Source organism: Chanodichthys erythropterus, chromosome 13 (assembly GCF_024489055.1).
Source record: "Chanodichthys erythropterus isolate Z2021 chromosome 13, ASM2448905v1, whole genome shotgun sequence".
NCBI classification, from domain to species: Eukaryota; Metazoa; Chordata; class Actinopteri; order Cypriniformes; family Xenocyprididae; genus Chanodichthys; species Chanodichthys erythropterus.
Genome location: NC_090233.1, coordinates 30,698,865 through 30,712,943, shown reverse-complemented (window position 1 = coordinate 30,712,943; position 14,079 = coordinate 30,698,865). Strand labels below are relative to the sequence as shown.

The window sequence follows — 14,079 nt, the reverse complement described above, 5'->3', positions numbered from 1 at the left end:
GCCAGGTTACTACGGTCTATTTTTCTTTTGATATGGAAAAACATTTAGCAACATATGAATTATGTATATAATGTATATTATTACGATGTAACCCCTTTCTCCACTGACGTACTAAATTGTTCAAAGCATTTCTAAGAATATCTGACTCTGAATGGGAACATGGTTTGTGCAACATTAGCTGTTTGATAACGTAGGCTGCGTCCGAAAACCTAGGTAGCTGTCTTGCTGCCTCGCTATCTTATAAGAGAATGACTTGTACGGCAGCATTTGTGCATGAAGGCACCTCACGAAATTGATTTCGGCCAGACTTCTGAGGCAGTGTAACAGTTTAATGATCTACAGCAATATAGCGCGAGCTTTGGTGAGAACTAAACAAATATTTAATTACTATGGTAATTTCTCGATAGAAATTATATCAAAATTGAAATATGTTGATCAAAATCGTACATTTATACACAAACTGAGCAGCAAACGCAACCTTCGGACGCCATCTTTATTTTTCTAGCTCAACTGTCACAGAATGGAAAGCACAGGTGTAGCTGATGCTGATGGGTCAGCTGTGGGTTATGTATGGCTTTATTAATTTTTAAAAGGTTTATTTTTTTATGATCTGGTAATTATGTATTTAACTTTATGTATTGTACTTTATTGTTGTTAAATTCAGTTATCTACCAGCTGAATGTGTTATGTGACTTTTCCTGATTTATTTCACCTGGAAGTATTGGCGCCAACAGTATGGCGATGCATGAATTCAGACAAGCATGTTAGTACTCCTGATTAGTCTACTGCTGGTTACCAGGCATACACGGTTAAAAAAAATATAATATTTTGCATATTCTTTATTTGATTTGTGGTTTAGTGATGTTATGTGTAAAACTTTGTTGTTGTTTTGTTTGTGTCTAGTTTTCACGGTGTTCCATAACAAATAAAATGCATGGACATCAGTACTTTGGAATCGTGGACTGTTTAATAACCAGCCAGTAGTTACAGTGAAAACGTGGCCTATAAGTCCACCTTACCGAAGTTAGCGTCGATCCTTCGGCTTCAGTGTGCGGCCTGCCACTTCTGGGTCTCTGTGCACGGGCTGACTACCTCCTGTGACGGACTGTTACAGATTTCAGCGTTCAGTTTGGCGATTGCCTCCCGTGGTTGACTGTTACAGATTTCAGTGTGCAAATTCTACTGCCGGTGGAGGATCCTCTTACACAGCCTTGATCCATTTGTTCATCCCCAGGTCAGACTGTGCAATATTTAAAAGCTATCTTTGGTAAATGATGGATGGTTTTACAAGTTAAAATTAAATGGTTATAAGATATAGGTGTCCAGGACTATAGAATAAATAAATGAATACATGACTTGGTGTTAACTGGTAGTAGTTTAAGATGATATATTTTATGATTATCCATTTATGTATCAATTTTCATGTTTGTTAAGGAAACGTTTAATGAGTGTTAAGGGCATTGATCTAAGTGTGGATAATCAGTCTAAGAGTGTTTTACTGTTAACTACTGCCATTTTATTACTCATTTTGTACTAATTGTTAAAGTGCAAATTCTGAAAAGTGAAAATGTCAGTTCAGGGTGATCTAGCTGAGCAAAATTATTCTCTATTACAAGAGCAAGCTGTTTTAATTGTTGGGTTTGATACACCAGAGAATGAGATGATAGAGGGTGTTGTGAAAGATCGGCATGCATCATGTACAACATGCACAGAGAAGATGGAATGGAGTTTGACGCTGAGGCTGAGAGAGCAAGATTACGCATGCTGTTGGACTGTGAGTATGCTAGGTCCATATATGGATCCACCGTTTCTAGAGCCACAGTTATTAGTAATCATTCTAAACCCCCATCAGAGTCTGCAAGCATTTCAGCGAAAAGAGCAGAGACTGCTGCATTGTTGGCTGCAAAGAAAGCTGAAGTAGAAATGGAGGCTGACATTGATGCACAAAGACAGCAACTGAAGAAGCTTGAAAATCGCAGAGATATTGAAGTTATGGAAGCGAGACTTCGAGTGTATACTGAGGAATCAAGAGTGAAAAGTCAGCAGTGTGGTTCAGCATGTAGTGATATGAGCATCCCTAGACCATTTGTTTCTAACACATCATGTTTGAACCAGCAAGTTACAAAAAGTGAAGTATCCGTAGTACAAGCGATACAAGGGTCGATGGCCCTATCTCGACTTACAACTCCAGAACCCTTTGTATTTTCTGGTGATCCATTGAAGTTTTTAGAGTGGAGCACGACCTTTAAGGCTCTTATAGAAGGACGCTGCTCAAATCCAGCAGATAGGCTGTTCTATTTACAGAAGTATATTGATGGCGAAGCTAGATCAGCTCTGGAAGGTAGCTTCTATAGGAAAGATGAACAGGCCTATCAGCAAGCATGGGAGAAGTTGAATGCCAGATATGGTCACTCTTTTGTAGTGCAACGTGCCTTCAGAGAGAAACTTAATAGGTGGCCCAAGATTGGGGCATCAGAGTATGTTAAGCTAAGAGAGTTTACTGACTTTCTGCAATCATGTAGTGACGCTATGCCGCACATTAAAGGTCTTCAGGTGCTGAATGATTGCGAGGAGAATCAGAGGATACTAACCAAGCTTCCAAACTGGGTGACGAGCAGGTGGAACCGTTATGTCACAGAACAGCTAGACCAAGATAAGGATTATCCAAGCTTTAGTGAGTTTGCTTCATTTGTCTCAAAGGAAGCACGCATAGCGTGCAATCCTGTGTCATCATTGCATGCATTAAAGATGTTTGAAGAGAAGCCACCTAAGGAGATAAAACGTTCAAAAGCAAACACATTGGCAACTACTGCAGAGGCTTTAGATGCAGCATGTGCTACGGCCCAATCCAGTAATATTACTGAACCGAAGATTACATTGGGTAGCACGAATTCAGTTAAATGTATGTACTGTGATGAAAGTCATTTTATCCATAAATGTCAAAAACTGATGGAGAGAACTGCGGAGGAAAAGAGAACGTTTGTTCTGGAGAATAAGTTGTGCTTTGCATACTTGAGAAAGGGACATGGCTCTAAAGACTGCATAAATAGGGCTGTGTGTGCTGTATGCAAGAAGCGCCATCCAACCCTATTGCATGAAGACCGTCAACCAGAAGACCAGTCACCTATACAGAGAGCCTTGCAGGCTGAAGAGAATACATCTATATCATGCTGTGTGAATGGGGGAGAAGGCGGTATAACGTCTATGATTGTTCCAGTATGGGTGTCTTCATCTAACTCAGAGACTGAGTGTCTAATAAGGCATATACACAGAATTCAAAGTAGTCACACATTCGTCAATCAGGAAGTGTGTGAAAGCTTGCAGGCATCAATGGAACCAGTACAATTAAAACTTTCCACTATGACGGGAAAAGACTCCATTGTGGAGAGTCAGAGAGTAAGTGGACTTAGAGTTAGAGGATTTTCTTCAGACAGTCCTATCTGCCTGCCTCCTGTTTATACAAGGGACTTCATTCCCTTTGAACGCACACATATTCCCACCTGTGAAACTGCTATGAAGTGGAAACATCTACAAGTGATTGTTGATGAGATGCCTGCACGGATGGATTGTGGAGTTGGTCTTTTGATTGGATATGATTGCTCTAGAGCACTGGCACCTCGACAGGTAATCACTGGCAGGGATGAAGAGCCTTATGCTATTAACCCTTTCGCACGTAAGTTTCAAATATTCTGGCTGACCCCCCAGCGTGAGTTTTTTAAGGCGACCGTTATTTAGAACGTATCGCTTTATGGTTTCCATGGTGACGCGTCATTGCTTGTTACGTGACACACTGCAGCACTGTATGAATGATGATCTGCTTTTATTTAATTTTTCCTTTTTTATTCAAAATATTCACAAATTTGTTAACTATAGCATGAAATATCTAATATTCCGATTGCCAAATATGTGCAAGTGGATGTGTTTTGCTGCTTAAACACCTTTATAACGATCGCGTTAGTTGAGCCATATGCGTGATGGGCGCCGCCATGTTAGTTTGCGCCGCACAGAGAATCGGATCTGTTGGATTTACAACCCGTGAATTCATCCACTTCTCCCGAAATACATGAAAGTGAGTCGGTGAACTGGGGAAGAATAGAGTAAGCTTTAAAGTTACTTTCACAATGTGTTTCTGATATGAATAAAACGTGTCGTCTAATTATAATGGAAAGGGTTGTTATTTCCGCTTCTATAGACATCATTGTGTATTTTACAAACTCTAAATATATTGTTTTGTTAGTACTCATGTCTATTTAAATTTCTGAAACCTAAAATAAACATCATTTGGTTGAAAACACTGCATGTGATATATTAAAAGCGCTGCGCGCGTCCGTCTCTGGTTTAGCGCCAGTTAAAGCGCGCACGCACATTTGAATTTGGCAGTTGATCGCGTGATGCGCTGAACATTCTAATCACACCGGTGTGATCGTACGCTCCTGGGGCCAGCCAAGACTGATCACACCGGTGTGATCGTACGCGTTAAAGGGTTAAGACTGACCTGGGCTGGAGCATCATAGGAGGAACACCACAGAGTGTGATTTTCAAGGATGTTACTGGTTTATGCCATCGTATATCAGTCAAGGAGCTTCCCTCTGTGACACCTGCTGCTGTTCTTAAAGCACTTGAGTTGGATTTTGTGGATACTCAGTTAGGAGAAAAGAGCATATCACAGGACGATGTTCAGTTTCTGCAGGTCGTAAAGGAAGGTGTCCATCAAAATGACTGTGGGCATCTTGAGATGCCCCTTCCTTTTAAAACACGTCCCCATTTTCCAAATAATAAGAAACTTGCATTAGGACGGCTGAAGTACCTTAAGAGAAAAATGGATAAGGATCCGCAATTAAAACAAGATTATATGAAATTCATGGAAGGTGTCTTCAAGGATGGTGATGCAGAAATGGCAGATGAACGACCAGATGTGGGAAATGTGTGGTATATTCCACACCAAGGTGCTTATCACCCTAGGAAACCAGATAAGATCAGGGTAGTCTTTGACTGTTCAGCCAAGTATGAAGGTACTGCCTTGAATGACCATCTATTATCTGGACCTGATCTTACTAATGGATTGACTGGAGTGCTTTGCCGTTTCCGTAAACACCTGATCGCTGTCATGTGTGACATTGAGAAAATGTTTCATAGATTTCATGTTATTAGAGAAGACCGGGATTATCTGCGGTTCCTGTGGTGGGCAGATGGAGACATGGACATAGAGCCAAGAGAATATCGTATGAAAGTACACCTCTTTGGAGCATCATCCTCTTCAGGCTGTGCCAATTATGGCTTAAAGTATCTCGCCAGTATGAATGAAAGTGAGTATCCTTTGGCTGCTAGTTTCATCAGAAATCATTTCTATGTAGATGATGGTCTCATAAGCTTGGAGTCTGTTGAGGTGGCAATCAAGCTGGTGAAAGAAGCTCAAGCCTTGTGTGCTAAAGGAAAGCTGCATCTTCATAAATTTATTTCTAACAACAGAGAAGTGCTGGAGTCCATTAGTGTGTGTTATCGTGCTGCTGAGGTGAAGAATGTTGACTTCCATCATGACTTTCTTCCAGTACAAAATGTCTTGGGAGTAAGATGGGATGTAGAGAGTGACACTTTCACCTTTAATGTTACTCTTGATGAGAAACCTGCCACACGACGTGGAATTCTCTCCATTGTGGCTTCTGTTTATGATCCATTGGGGTTCTTGGCTCCATTTGTTGTATCTGGTAAGAAGGTGCTGCAAGAAATGTGTCATAAGGGCATCGGTTGGGATGAACCATTACCCTCGGAGTTGAGGCCAAGGTGGGAGAATTGGTTGAATGATTTGCCCAACCTTGGAAAAATACAAATCCCAAGATGCTTTACACCTCCAAACTTTGGAAAGATCTTGAGAACTGAACTGCACCACTTTTCGGATGCTAGCAGTCAAGGTTATGGTCAGTGCTCCTACATCAGATTGGTGAGTGAAAGCAAAGTACACTGTGCCTTGGTGTTGGGAAAGGCGAGAGTTGCTCCCGTAAAGGTTGTCACTATTCCAAGATTAGAGTTAACTGCAGCGGTGATTTCTGCAGCTGTGAGTATTATGCTGAAGGAGGAGCTGGCTCTTGGAGTCGACAGAATATTTTTGGACCGATTCACAAGCAGTCCTTGGTTATATCAACAATGAAGCTAGACGATTTCATGTCTTCGTTGCTAACCGTGTCCAAAGAATTCGGGAGGCCACTGATCCAAGACAGTGGTATTACATCGATACAGGAGAGAATCCCGCTGATCATGCCTCAAGAGGTCTCACGGTAGACGAGCTGATCAATTCAAACTGGCTCACAGGGTCCAGATTCCTTTGGGAGAAAGAAGTAGTTGCTAAACAAGGAACATCAGAATTGTCGGTGGGAGACCCTGAGGTCAAAGCTGTCCAAGTATTGAGGACTGAAACCATAGTGCAAGTGGATTTTCAACAGCAACTATCACGATTTTCAAAATGGTCTACAGCTGTGAATGTTATTGCCCGGATCCAAAGATTAGTACAGAAGTTGAAGACATCAGAACCTTTAAGTGTGGAGGAAAGAAGGAGGGCTTCATTCACTTTCATTCAGCTTGCATACCAGGATGCCTTTAAGGAAGAATTGCATGCTGGGAGGCTACCTCGTAACCATCCTCTGTATCAGCTTGATCCATTTATGCAAGATGGAATAATGAGGGTGGGAGGACGATTAAGGAAGGCATCTGCACCTTTTGAAGTACGGCATCCAGCCATCCTTCCTAGTGACGGTGTTGTCGCATGCCTTATTCTGGCGCATTATCATCAAAAAATTCAACATCAAGGTAGGGGACAGACTCTGAATGAACTGCGAGCCAATGGCTTTTGGACTATTGGCGGCAGCAAGGTGGTAGCACAGTATATACGGCAATGTGTTCCTTGTAGGAGAGCTCGCAGGCCACCAGAACAACAACGGATGGCAGACTTGCCCCTTGACTGTATTGATCCCTCCCCGCCATTTACCTATTGTGGCATGGAATGTTTTGGTCCCTTTTACACCAAACAAGGTCGTAAGGTATATAAAAGGTATGGTCTCCTTTTCACTTGTCTCTGTTGAAGAGCTGTTCATATAGAGATGTTGGAAGACATGACAACTGATGCATTCATTAATGCTTTACGATGTTTCATTGCCATTCGTGGAGCTGTCAGACATATCAGATCAGATCAAGGAACTAACTTCGTAGGGGCAAAGAGCGAGTTGAAGAAGGCCTTAAAAGAAGTGAGTGAAGAGAGACTGGCAGCATATCTGGCAACTAAGGAGTGTGATTCTTTGTCTGAATGCACCCAGTTCAAGTCATGCTGGAGGCGCCTGGGAGCGGCAGATTCGAACCACTAAAGGGGTAATGAACTCAGTTCTGGCACAAAGTGTTGGGAGATTAAATGATGCCTCTTTACGTACGTTCTTTTATGAAGCTATGTCTATAGTCAATAATCGTCCCTTGACAGTAGATGGCCTCAGTGATCCTACAAGCTTGGAGCCTCTTACTCCAAACCACCTGCTTACCATGAAGTCATCTGTTCCACTCCCTCCTCCTGGTACATTCGTCAAAGAAGATCTTTATGTAAAGAAACTGTGGAGGCAGGTGCAGTATTTGTGTGAACAGTTTTGGAGTAGATGGAGGATAGAATATCTCACTAATATCTCTCTCAGGCAAAAATGGCACACAGTTAGACGGAATGTGCAAGTTGGTGACATTGTCATCGTAAAGGAAGAGGATGTTCCTCGTAATGAATGGAGGTTGATTAGGGTCCTTGAAGTTTCCAAGGACAGTGATGGACTGGTGCGGAGAGCCATGATACAAATGGGGAATCAGGGGTTGGGAAAAGGGTGAACTCCTCACTAAACCCTCTATTGTCGAACGCCCGATCCAAAAGTTGGTAGTTCTTGTAGCCAAAAGTTGAATAAAATAAAATCGCTCTATCACTTTATTAGAATCTTAGTCCTATTGGTATCAGTTTGTATCTTGATCATGTGTCGATTTTGTGTTGTTTAATATTGGTTAGTATTAAATTATGTAATTTATATGGTGGACAGATGTTTATTTTTTGCTAAAGAATATGCAATTATGAACCGTGGAGTTTTGAATCATGTTGGTTTGATCTTATGTATTGTGTTGATGAAATTACCATTGATTATGTAATTGTATTTATGTAATACATTAAAGGTAATTTGGTGGGAGTGTAGCTGATGCTGATGGGTCAGCTGTGGGTTATGTATGGCTTTATTAATTTTTAAAAGGTTTAATTTTTTATGATCTGGTAATTATGTATTTAACTTTATGTATTGTACTTTTATTATTGTTAAATTCAGTTATCTACCACCTGAATGTGTTATGTGACTTTTCCTGATTTATTTCACCTGGAAGTATTGGCGCCAACAGTATGGCGATGCATGAATTCAGACAAGCATGTTAGTACTCCTGATTATTCTACTGCTGGTTACCAGGCATAAACGGTAAAAAATTATAATATTTTGCATATTCTTTATTTGATTTGTGGTTTAGTGGTGTTATGTGTAAAACTTTGTTGTTGTTTTGTTTGTGTCTAGTTTTCATGGTGTTCCATAACAAATAAAATGCATGGACATCAGTACTTTGGAATCGTGGACTGTTTAATAACCAGCCAGTAGTTACAACAGGATTGTGGGATATCTAAGGCAGCTAAGGATACATCTATGCTTCCTTCAAAAATCGATCTGAGGAAGGTATCTCATGAGAGAGGAAGTGAAGCTAACATTGGATTCGGACGTGCCTTGATGCCTTACCTTGAAATGTGGCCTCGGAAGGCAGCATTTTTCAGTTTTCGGACGCAGCCGTAGTCAAGCCAAAGGCTAATCCTATCAATTACCGTTATAGAGAGCAATACATAAAACGCATTACCATTCTGATACATCGACTTGTAGAGACGAACCTGTATAATTCACTCTTCCACTGCTTCTGAATCAGTTTCTGGTTTAAACACTGAATTAAACCAGTATTTCCACTTGCCATAGTGTAGCGTTTACTACAGTAAAGTTGACCGACTGAATCAGGTAGTCCGAGCTGGTGCGATTGAGTGGAGGCGGGGACTAATTTGCATATTCATGAAACCGCGTATACTAAATGATGCAAGGATTTAGTAGTTACATTCAAGCTATTTTAAGGCATAAATAGATTATTTTCAAGGGGAAAACGTTTAAATATGTCATTTTGGTTATCAAAGATGAGTTTTAAATGATACAATTATTGACTACAAGGGGACTTTAACAACATATAGGCAATTATATCTAGAATTTGATAAAGTGAACAAATAGAGTAAACTTTTAGAATGGATAAACATGCAAGCAATAAACATAAGCAGACCACTCCTAGATTTAAGCAAACAAAACAACAGAGATATGGTCTGAGTCATTTCTGCGAAGAAACATTATTTATGCTTTGTTCTAAGGAAAGCTCTTGTTTGCTTTTTCTAAGCGGGCACTGGAATGTGAGGGGGTGACCATAAAAAAAACCTGTTCTGCAGCTCTTAATTTCTTGTTTACAGCGACATCTGCTGGTGGACATTTTAACATTGGCCAGCACAATTTCTCAGATCTGCTGTGTCATCAATTGCTCGATCTCATCTACGACTGACTAAATTCCCACGGATGACCAAATATACCCTAAGTGTGTTATGAGGTTCTTTTAGGAGTCTCCACATCCTCAATAATGTGTCTGAAAATGTGTTTACAATTATAGCCCAGCCACAGCCTGCATGTCAGTTTAAAGCGATAGGATATAAGGGGTACCCACTTATTTTAACAAAGAGGGAAATATAGAACAAGACAGTCAGCAGCAGTCAGAGGCAAGGTTAATCGACCTAAGGAGAGATTTCAGTTGAGATTAGTGCATGCAGGACCCGGTGACTGCGGTCATCATTCGACTGCGGCGGAGCTGCGGCTTCTTCAGCAGCATCAGCATCTCCATCGACTCTCATCTTTTAGGAGACTAGAGTGCCTTGACTTGCAAGACGAGGAAACGGCCCGAATATTTCGGCTTGGAGGTAACATTGTTTTTTAGCTATATGACAGTCTGCATTTGCATGTGTTTTCAGATGTCCTATCGATTATTTCAGTAAGAAAGAAATCCTAGTTGAATGACCCGAATTATCCTTGAACAGATATGGGATGGGTCGGTCTGCAGTATTCGGTAATTTAGCACCTGCGATTTAACCCGACCTAATTTGTTACTTGTGTAGGCCTACCCATATTTTGATGAGACAAAATCCTTTTGAAAGGTGTTTGGGTGAGATGTGTAGCCTAAAATTGAAGTGTCAGGCTTTCACCTAAAACTGTGGGCCACATAATGACCTTTAAATCTCTTTCGTTTTTTTTTTATTTTTTATTTATTTTTTTATTTAATGTTTCTTTATTTAATGTCTAAAGTAAGATATATGTCCAACATGTTTACCTTTTTTGACAGTTGTTTAGAGACGAAAATTGAAGAGGCAATGAAGTCTTATTCATCCATTGCAGCTTGTTTTGTGTTATGTAAGTAACAGTTTGAATTTTTTATTAAGATAATTAAGACAAAGACAGGTGGAAGGACACTTATTCTTCATAAGACTTCACAAGTATTCTTAAAATAACAAAGTTTATTTAGTTATATGTTGTGAGATGGTTCGAGGCTATAGCAATATGCAGTTGGCTAACTAAAATTTCAAACAGTGACATCTTATATGCTTCATCTAAGTATTTTTAAACAATTATCTTCAGATGTTTGTATAATTATTAAAATGAGAATTGAAAATATTACAGCTTCTCAAAAATAATCAAAAATCATTTGGCTTGCTGCATGGCAATTTATATTTAAATGTAAATAAATCAAATTTACATAGATGATTACTTGTGATGTTAATCCTTTAAAGTTGGCATCACCCTATCTATTTTTTCACTGTGAAATTACTCACCTTCATGTTGTTCCACACCTTTGTTTATCTTCGGAACACAAATTAAGATATTTTTAATGAAATCTGAGAGGTGTATGACTCATCCATAGACAGCAATATAATCAACACATCTTCAAGGTCCTAAGAAGGGAACTAAAGACATCACTAAAACCATTGTCTTGACTGCAGTGGTTCAATCTTAATTTTATGAAGCGACGAGAATACTTTTGTGCGCACAAACGAAACAAAAATAACGACTTTATTCAACATCTTCTCTTCTGTGTCATTGTCATACATTGTTTACATCTAACGCTTTCAGGTTCTACATCAGAACACCGACTCATTATTGGCCGGCTCCTGCGTCAGCATCACTCGCATGCGTCGTATTCTCTTCACTTCATAAAATTAAGGTTGAAGCACTGTAGTCATGTCGACTGTTGTAATGATGTCTATAGAACCTTTCTGGACCGTAAAAAATGTTGATTTTATTGCTGTCTATGGACGAGTCATGTAGACTACCTCTCAGACTTCATCAAAAATATCTTCATTTGTGTTCCGAAGATGAACGAAGGTCTTACAGGTGTGGAACAACATGAGGGTGAGTAATTAATGACATTATTTTCAGATTTGGGTGAACTAACCCTTTAAAGCACGTACAAGACATGCTTTGTAGTCTGTGGTTCTGGATTGCACTCATAACACTTTTTTTAATATCTGTATAGATCAGTGGTGCCCAACCCTGTTCCTGGAGATCTACCTACCTGCAGAGTTTAGCTCCAACCCTGATATAACACACCTGAATCAGCTAATTAAGATCTTCAGGAGCACTTGATAATTACAGCAGGTGTGTTGAGCAGGGCTGGAGCTGAACTCTGCAGGAAGGTAGATCTCCAGGAACAGGTTTGGGCACCCCTGCTGTAGATATATCTGAAATATGTGTCTATAGGTGTGCAGGGGCACATAATTATTCTATTAAAAGAACAAAATGCTCATTTCATTTTTGAAAATGTCAAGCAATATAGCATTTCCTATTTTAAAGCGGTTGTGCTTTTCTCTCAGTAGCATGTCTGTCATGTATGATGGGTGTGGCCTCTGCAACAAACCCATACCAAAAACCCGGCTTCTTGGATTTTGACTCCTGGTTCTGGAACACCCCTCGAGGGCCACAGATGTACTCCTGCATTACCTACATTGAGAAGAACCTCCGGGTTGACTGTGAATTCCCAGAGACCCACAAGATTCCCGGGCCGTTCTGTGAATTCAAACAGGACGGGCGACTCATGGGATCCACCTACCCGAACACCCCAGTCCACATGATCCCACCAATTGAGACCCGACGCCGAGCCAATGTCTCCCTGGTGTCACCTAACATTTGTCGCCTCACCTGGATGCCTATGTCTGATGACCGTGCGTACACTTACACCTGCAGGGTTTATCAGGGCAACACCTGGAAGGAGAACAGCATGGCATTCCACCAAAGTGAGTTTAAACATGTCTCTACAAAACCCCCTTAACTTATGATGAAAGCAGTATTACTCGGCAGTTATGCAAAGCCTGCTCAAATTTAAATTAAAGGTGTTGTCACTGCTTGTGAGATTTTGTTCTTTCAAAATCTGTGTGTTTTCACAATCTATATGCTTTCATAATCTGTGTGTTCTAAACTAATTGCTCTGTTGCTTAATGATCTCTCTCTGTTTCCAACAGGAAATCTTCTGGTGTGCTCTGCATTAAGCATATTTTTCCACACTGGACCATGGATTTTTGCAGTTGTGATATCACTTCCTGTTTCAATTGGGTTTCTGTCAGAATGACCAGCCCTACATCGAGCAACCTAAAACTCGAAACCATTCTTACATTTAACTGCCTTTCACATTTTAAGTTACATTTATATTTATTTTTTTTATTTTTATTTTTTTATTTTGCTTTACAGCCCCATTTAGGTTTATGTGGACATCAATGTCATTACAACTTCAGGATTCACTGTGAAAAGCAAACGGATATAATGCATGTGACCCACTCAAGTATATATGGCCAAAATTTGTTCAAAATTAAGATATAATGTATATCTTTAATTACACTAATAATGTAAACTAATTAATAATTACACTACTGTTCAAAAGTTTAGAGTCTGTAAGACTATTTTTAAAAAATACTTTTTTATTCAGCAATGATGCATACGTTTACATTTAAATACATTTATAATACTATAATGTAAAAAGACTTCAATTTCAAATAAATTCTGTTCTTTTGAACTTTCTGTTTATCAAAGAATCCTGAAAAAAATAAATAAAAGTATGTTTTCAACATTTTTAATATAAGAAATGTTTCTCAAGCACCAAATCAGCATATTAGAATGATTTCCAAAGGACTGGAGTAATGGCTGTTGGAAATTCAGCTTTGACTTCACAGGAATAAATTACATTTAAAACATATTAACAGAAATCCATTATTTTAAATTAAAATTATATTTTACAATACTACTGTTTTTACTGTATTCATAATCAAATAAACACAGCCTTACTAAATACAAGAGACTTATTTAAAAAACATTTAAAAAATCTTAATGACCCAAAACTTTTGAATGGTAGTGTACAGTGACTTAAAATATTTCAATCTGAACATTTGCAAACAAGACGTTTGTAACGGCATTTATTCCAAATGTTTAATGTAATGATCATTTTACACTAAGATTAGTATTATTGATTGCAGCATGTTTGTCAGTTGCATTCAGTTCAGATGAAGCACAGCACCAAAAAGTATATGCTGAAGCTGGAGTTGATCAGGCATCCACAATATTTATCACCTAAAGTATTTTCTGTTATAAGAAATATATATTATTGTTTTGATATATAGCTTAGGACCTTTATAATGTCAAGTTCTGCTTGTGTTAGTTTCATTTTCATGGACATTTAGTTCATATTCATCAGTTACCTGTGTCCTATGTTCCGGTTTCGTTTTTCCCACCAGTCATTAGTTTCCATGGACTCTCATTCAGTATGCACATCTGTTCGCCACTTGGACTCAATATCTTTGTATATTTAAGTTACTCTTTGTTTTTAGTTCATGTGTTACATGCTGTCACATTACCTGTTCATCTGTGGCGTACTTGAGTTTGTTTTATACAATAAATACCTTTGTTTTAGAACCTTTTTTATCAT

The 14,079-nt window shown here is 39.2% G+C and overlaps 1 protein-coding gene across 1 annotated transcript; it reads left to right on the top strand.

Annotated features, from left to right (window-relative positions):
* The first annotated feature begins 10,014 nt into the window (after nt 1–10,014).
* si:ch211-215c18.3 (uncharacterized) lies at nt 10,015–12,732 on the top strand. Its single transcript, XM_067407863.1, has 3 exons — nt 10,015–10,036; nt 11,984–12,400; nt 12,626–12,732. The coding sequence occupies exons 2-3, from the start codon at nt 11,998–12,000 to the stop codon at nt 12,730–12,732; spliced, it is 510 nt and encodes a 169-aa protein (XP_067263964.1). The 5' UTR covers nt 10,015–10,036; nt 11,984–11,997.
* Nucleotides 12,733–14,079: the final 1,347 nt, after the last annotated feature.